Here is a 7,805-nt window from a genome sequence, read left to right on the forward strand (position 1 = left end):
GACAGGCCACTGTGTGAGAATTGATGAACTAGTAAATCAGCCTGTCACTTCCCATAAAGTGCAGGGATTTCTGAGGTGAAATGCTTCTCTCAACAAATTGTCTGTCCTTTTCCTTGTATCAGGATGCACTCGTACAACAAATAGAAATTTTGAGGATGTTCACATTGTTGGCACGCTAACCAAGTTTGATTCCTCGTTTTGGGAACAATTTATTATAATCAGTCCAGTTATTTGTTTGCTAATCTCCTCAGTCACAAAGCTTTAAAAATGTTTTCCAATCAAAAGCATTAAATCCTCTATCTTCCTTTACAGGCCATAATGCAGGGAGAAAATAATTTAAAGCCTGTCCTCCAAGTCATTGTGAGTATTCCCTCAAGTGTCATCTTATTCCTATTATCCATAGCTTAGTGTAATTATAAATTGTACGTGCTGATCTACAAGTCCATAAAGATAAGGACTCACACCCACCCCCGACCGGTGATGAGTTTACAATCCAATTCGGACATGAAGAGGTGGAAGCCTTGTAGGTGAGCAAAGGAGCACTGAAAGGCTCATTGGCATGAATCTGAGCAAGCATGTTTTAGTCCATCTGAGATAGGCTTTAATTGCTTGTCATCTGTCTATCTTAGTTTTCTGCTTTGAGTAAGCTCTCCCCAATAGGTGTGATCTCGTACTTTGTCTCTGTGTGCCTGTAAAATCAGATAAGGGCTAAGAATTCAAGTGTTTTCTTCTAGAACATCCGTGCCATCGCCACAGGAAATGGGCCATCTCGTTACCGTGTGCTGATGAGCGATGGGGTGAACACGCTCTCCTGTAAGTAATGCATAGGGATGAGAATTTTCAAGTGCATGGCTAATAACTGCACCCAATTGTCAGAATTAATGACAGAGTGGTTTTTGCTGCTGAACTAAGTTCCAAAGGAGTGTGTGAAGGATGTAGAATTTATTTATTTAGATTCTGGGATCTAGAATTGCATTTTAATCTTACAAACAAAATCCATCTTTTTTGAGTTGTTGCAGAGCGTCCAAAAATTCATGTTAATTATGGAGAACAGCTCAGTCATATAGAACAGTGATTAGTGGACTATACTAATAGTGGTGGGGTCCAAGAATCATTTAGCAGCTTATCTTAATCTATCTTTTTCTAATTTGCTGCATACATTTTACTTCAGTGGGTTGGGCTACTAGGCAAAATATCATTGCAAGGGTGTTGTATTCTTGCTCTCAAACTTTAGAGAGTTAATATGTGATTTATGTTCCAGAGATATATTCACACTTTCTCACTTGTGATTGCACTGGTTTGTGTGAGATGATTAACTGGGCAGGCCTTAGATCTATGCAGGACCAGTGGCCTGAATGGATTGATTGCAGTTAGCTATGATGGCCATCTTTTCAGGGCTGCATATACTGGTTGTTTTAGGGTTTTTCTTCTGTTTTTTGCAGCTTTCATGTTGGCTACACAGCTGAATTCTCTAATTGAAGAGGAGCGCTTGTCTGCCCACTGTATCTGCCAGGTTAACAGATACATTGTTAACAGCCTGAAAGATGGAAGGTATTCATGTATATTTAGATATGTGCACACAAATGCATCTGACTAGTGGATGCTGCTGCATGTCACATAAATGATGAGCGGTCAAGTGCTGTTGTTCTGAGATTATTAATAGGTGTATCCATTGGGGTGTGTATGGTGCATGAGGGAGGAGGCATGTGGTTCTCTTGACACATCATGTAATCGTGATGGCTGTTTGAGGGCGGCAGAGATAAAAGTTGCTGTACCTGGCTGCAATGTGCTTAGTTGCAGATATTAATATCTGTGTAGTAGTATGTTACCCCCGATGACCAATAACTGACGCTTCAAATTCTCTGTATCATTTATTATTAAATGGAAATAACTGGATAAAATGCATCCAACTGCATAATCGTTAATTAATTCAGTCACTGAAAATTACCTGGTGAGGGTGTGAATGAGGACATGCCCTGGTGATGATTGTTTTTGTATTAAGATGATAAAGTACTTGAACTTTCTATTGCAAATTAAGGTAGGGTAACAAACCTTCAAGATTGTGTACATGCATGAATGTGTAACTGTGTTAACTTTTGCTGTCACTCTCTTTCTCCCCAATCCACCTTTTCTATTTGACACTCACTTGTATTTAGTTTTATGCCATTTGGGGCAGAGTTGTAAGGAATGTAGCACATTTTATGTGCTCCTACAATAATGTTGACGGTATCACTACATATCAACATCATGTGCATCATTCAGATGGCTATCTACTCTTCCTGATTAAGTGCTGTATTGTTTCAGTCTACACCACTTCTACCTGCATTGGTTAAATCTCTGGTTGATAATGGAGTGTTTCTTCTTGACAGTGCCTCCTCAGGAAATCTGCCTTCTGTAGTGATTGCAGTGCCTGTGTGTATGCAAAAGACTCATTTATAGCCTAGGGCTATATAGTGTCCAGGAAGATGTCAAGAGTCTTTACTGTTGCTTGCTTTGTGTTTGTAGGAGAGTGATTATATTGATGGATTTAGATGTTCTGAAAACAGCTGATGTGGTTGGTGCAAATATTGGCAATCCAGTACCATACAATGAAGGTAAGGGACTTCCTACAGACAATAGAATTGTTTAAGAGACTCACTATCATGCTGGTTTTCAGCTGGTTACTCTGTTTTTGGTGAAAAAATAAGGACACTCATTTAATTGTCTTGTGCCTGGAGTCGTGATTTCCAGTTCTCCAATGTCACTTGTACCTGTGTAGCTTAGAGTTTTGTACAGTGGCTATCACCACAATATCTAAGCCCAGGCCAAATGGGTTAGTTCCTGCTTCCATGTGTTATGGGGAAGTATCAGACCAGCTGATTGTCACACCTTAGTGACTTTCTATATAGCTCTCAAGTATAATATTGCCTAAATGATTCCATTCTGATTCTTTTTTATCTGCTTGTAACTGTCAGCTTTCAGGCAGACATTTTCCAAGCCACTCTCCTTGAGGTTGTGTTTGGAAAATTGATCAAAAAGTTCAGCTTTCTTAATGAAAGTTGGGTGGTGGGTGGAAAATATATTTCTAATATATAGGGCTTTAAACAAGATTAAAAGGGGCAGGAGACAAAAGCCCAAAGTGTAAAAAAGAAATGACCTTAACAGAAGGCTAGCTGTTGGGGGTGGGGGGGGGGGGGGGGAGAGACATGGAAACTTACGATAGGGTCATAGGAGGAACAAGAGGGAAATTAGTGAGGAAATCTGCTTGACAACTAATTGACTATTCACAAATGTAAGGGCTATGGGGAATAAACATAAATAACTGGAAGTCTTAGTCCATGTGCTAAATTATGACTTAACTGGTGTCACAGAGACTTGTTGAGAAGTCTCATGACTGGAATATTGGTATTAAGGGTATAGCTTGTTCGGGAAGGGCAGGCAGGATAAAAAGGGAAGAGGTGTTGCATTAAACCTCAAGAATATATACACTTGTTCTGAGTAAAAGAGGCAGACCAGTTGAAAGTCTCTGAGTAAAGAGAAACAAGTAAAAAAAATAAGGGTGACATCATGGTAGGGGTCTACAATAGATCACCAAATCAGGAAGAGGAAGCGGATGAGGCATTTCTAGAACAAATAACAGAAATATCCGAAACACAAGACCTGACACTGATGGGGAGCTTCTACTATCCAGACATCTTTTGAAAAAGTAATACAGCAAAACATAAGATTTCTAATAAGTTCTTGGAATGTATTGAGGACAATTTTTTATTTCAGAAAGTGGAGGAAGTAACCAGGGAACAGACTTGATTCTGGCCAACAGGGAGGAATTGGTAGTGAGTCTCAAGGTGGGTGAAAGTGATCATGAAATGATCATTTCATGAGTCCAAGGAAAGGAAGGCATGAGATCAACAGAATAAGGACAATGGACTTGGTAACAGGGTCGGCACCCATCTCTCATGAGCGCCCCTTCTGGTCAGATGTGATACTGCTGTTTCTTGGTTTGTGGTAATGGGGTAGCATCCATTTCTCACAAGCGCCCCCTTCTGGTCGATGGTTTCTTTGGCAGGTCTTTAGTGACAGCCCTCCGGCTGAGTCTCTCACACTGTCTGTAGGTGGAACAGAACAAACAAACCCCTTCTGGGATATACTGTCTTTACCTTCTGCCAAGGCTTCCTCCCTGGAGACACTGCCCTCTATAACAGTCCAACAGGGCCCATCACGGTACCCTCGCTCGGTCTGGCTAGGTTCTGGGCTCAGTCTTTGCTTGGCCCCTGCAGCTTGCCAGGATCTCCTCCTTAGCTCCCTCAGTCTTCGGCAGCCTTCCCTGGGCTCAGTCTTGCTCACACTGAGCTGTCTGTTGTCCTGCTGCTCTTCCAGCCAGCCAGGAACCTGGTCTTCCCTCTTCCAGCTCCAGGAAGTAACTGACTGCTCTGCTTGTTCTGCTGCTTCTTTTTATATGGCCTTCCTGGTCCCTCTGGCTGCTTCCCCTGCAGCCAGTCTAGGCTGCCTAGAGGACTTCTCCTCTGCTCTTCTCTGGGGCGGGGTGAGGTGGGGCCTCTGGACCTAGTCCACCCCATCATCCCAGTAATTAAGGAAATCATCTGCAAACACTTGGAAGGTGGTAAGGTGATAGGGAATAGCCAGCATGGATTTGTAAAGAACAAATCATGTCAAACTAATCTTGTGGATGTGGTATACCTAGACTTTAGTAAGTCATTTGATACGGTCTCGCATGATATTCTTATCGATAAACTAGGCCTCAGCTGGAGTATTGTGTCCAGTTCTGGGCACCGCATTTCAAGAAAGATGTGGAGAAATTGGAGAAGGTCCAGAGAAGAGCAACAAGAATGATTAAAGGTCTAGAGAACATGACCTATGAAGGAAGGCTGAAAGCATTGGGTTTGTTTAGTTTGGAAAAGAGAAGACTGAGAGGGGACATGATAGCATTTTTCAGGTATCTAAAAGGGTGTCATAAGGAGGTGGGAGAAAACTTGTTCATTATTTCAGCTCAGTACTAATGTGGACACGAGAACAAATGGATATAAACTGGCCATCGGGAAGTTTAGGCTTGAAATTAGACGAAGGTTTCTAACCATCAGAGGGGTGAAGTTTTGGAACAGCCTTCCGAGGGAAACAGTGGGGGCGAAAGACCTCTCTGGCTTTAAGATTAAGCTTGATACGTTTATGGAGGGGATGGTTTGATGGGATAACGTGATTTTAGTCAATAGGTCAATAACATGCCATCGCTGGTAATTAGTAACAATGGTCAATGATGGGATATTAAAAGTTACTACAGAGAACATTTTCCGGAGGGTCTGGCTGGAGAATCTTGCCCGCATGCTCGGGGTTCAGCTGATCGCTATATTTGGGGTCGGGAAGGAATTTTCCTCCAGGGTAGATTGGCAGAAGCCCTGGAGGTTTTTCGCCTTCCTCCGCAGCATGGGGCAGGGGTCGCTGGCTGGAGGATTCTCTGCGACTTGAAGTCTTTAAATCATGATTTGGGGACTTCAACAGCTGAGTCAAGGGAGAGAATTATTCCAGGAGTGGGGGGGTCAGCTTTTGTGGCCTGCATCATGCGGGAGGTCAGACTAGATGATCATAATGGTCCCTTCTGACCTTAAAGTCTATGAGTCTATGAGTTCATCTTAGCCTCTAAGGATAGAACAAGAAGCAATGGGCTTAAACTGTAGCAAGGGAGGTTTAGATTGGACATTAGGAAAAAGTTCCTAACGTCAGGGTGGTTAAACATTGGAATAAACTGCTTAGGGAGGTTGTGGAATCTCCATCTCTGGAGATATTTAAGAGTAGGTTAGATAAATGTCTATCAGGGATGGTCTAGACAGTATTTGGTCCTGCCATGAGGGCAGGGGACTGGACTCGATGACCTCTTGAGGTCCCTTCCAGTCCTAGAGTCGATGAATCTATGAATCACAGACTTCAAAAAAGCAGACTTTAACAAACTCAGAGAACTGGCAGATAAGGTCCCATGGGAAGAATATCTCAGGGGAAAAGTTCAGGAGAGCTGGCAGGTACTCAAGGAGATGATATTAAAGGCACAACTGCAAACTATCCTGATAGAAAGGAAAGAGAGGAAGAATAGAAGGAGGGTCAATATTGCTCTATCAGGAGCTCTTTAATGACCTGAAAATCTGAAAGGAACCTTACAAAAAATGGAGACATTGACAAATTGTTAAGGAGGAGTATAAAAGACTAGCACAAGCATGTAAGGACAACATCTGAAAGGCTAAGGCACAAAATGAGATACACCTACCAAGAAACATAAAAAGCAATAAAAAGCTGATCTTTGAATATATTAGGAGCAAGAAAAAAAAGTGTTGTCTTCTACTTAGTGCAGAAGGAGGAGTAATAACTGAAAACCTCAAGAAGGCTTAGCTGTTTAATGCTTCACTCTTCACTTAAAAGGTTAATGGTGACCAGATGCTCAACACAACTTATATTAGCAAAGGAGGAAGAAATGTAAGCCAAAATATGGAAAGAACAGATAGGTTGGATATATTCAAGTCATCAGGGCCTGATGAAATTCATCCTGGGATACTTAGGGAACTAGCTGAAGCAATCTTGGAACCATTAGCAGTTACCTGTGTGAACTCATGGAGGACAGGTCAGCTCCCATTGGATTGTAGAAGGGCAAACATGTTACCTCTCTTTAAAAAGGGGAACAAGGAGTACTTAGGCTGACTGGTCTATAATTCCCCCAACTTCGATACCTGATACTGAAGATATTGAAACAAATTATTAAACAATTAATTTATACGCACTTAGAGGACAACAGGATTATAAAGAATAGCCAGCATGTATTTGTCAAGAACATAGCATGCCAGATTAACCTAATTTCTTACTTGATAGGGTTACTGGCCTGTCAGTAGATGTGATATATCTTGATTTTAGTAAGGCTTTTGACAGTTCCACATGCCATTCTCATAAACAAAGTTGGGAAATGTGGTTTAGATGAAATTGCTATAAGGTGGGTGCACAACAGGCTGAGAGACCATATACAGAGAGTAGTTATCAGTGGTTCCCTATCAAACTAGAAGTATCTGGTTGGGTCCCACAGGGGTTTGTCCTGGGTTCAGTACTAGTCAGTATTTTCATTAATGACTTTGGTAATGGAGTGGAGAGCATGCTTATAAAATTTGTAGATGACATCAACCTGGGAGAGATTGGAAGCACTTGGAAGAGAGAATAAGAATTCAAAAAGACCTCAACAAATTGGAGAACTGGCCTGAATTCAACAAGATGAAATTCAGTAAACATAAGTGCATAGTACTTCACTTGGGGCTTGGCTACACTTGTGAGTTACGGCGCATTAAAGGAGCCCCGGGTGCACTAGCTCACTACCCGTCCACACTGGCAAGGCACGTAGAGCGCTCTGACTCCATGGCTACAGCGCTGCTGGTACTCCACCTCGGCGAGTAGAATAACGTTTGATGTCCCCCCGCTGGAGCACCCCAGCGTCAGTGTGAACGAGGTGTTGCATTACTGCACTCTGATCAGCCTCCGGAAACGTACCATAATCCCCTTAAGTCAAGTGGCCACTCTTGTCATTGTTTTGGATATGCCCTTTGAGAGCTCCGTTTGACAGCCGGCATGCTTATCTGCCCCGAGACTTTTCTACACTACGGGGTTAGGTCAATTTTAGCCGCGTTAGATCGATTTAAAAATGACCGCGTCCACACAACCAACCCCGTTCTGTCGACCTAAAGGGCTCTTAAAATCGACTTCTGTACTCCTCCCCGGTGAGGGGAGTAGTGCTTAAATTGACCTTGCCAGGGCCGGCTCTGGCTTTTTTGCCGCCCTAGGCAAAA

General features: G+C 42.5%; 1 protein-coding gene across 1 annotated transcript; it reads left to right on the forward strand.

The window, feature by feature from the left end:
• The first annotated feature begins 278 nt into the window (after positions 1-278).
• Positions 279-2,629, forward strand: LOC113408827 (replication protein A 70 kDa DNA-binding subunit-like). Its single transcript, XM_026662239.1, has 4 exons — positions 279-360; positions 735-813; positions 1,443-1,551; positions 2,506-2,629. The coding sequence occupies exons 1-4, from the start codon at positions 319-321 to the stop codon at positions 2,627-2,629; spliced, it is 354 nt and encodes a 117-aa protein (XP_026518024.1). The 5' UTR covers positions 279-318.
• The last annotated feature ends 5,176 nt before the right edge of the window (positions 2,630-7,805 follow it).

Source organism: Terrapene carolina, unplaced genomic scaffold (assembly GCF_002925995.2).
Source record: "Terrapene carolina triunguis isolate 2854851 unplaced genomic scaffold, T_m_triunguis-2.0 Scaffold24753, whole genome shotgun sequence".
In the NCBI taxonomy this organism is placed as follows: Eukaryota; Metazoa; Chordata; order Testudines; family Emydidae; genus Terrapene; species Terrapene triunguis.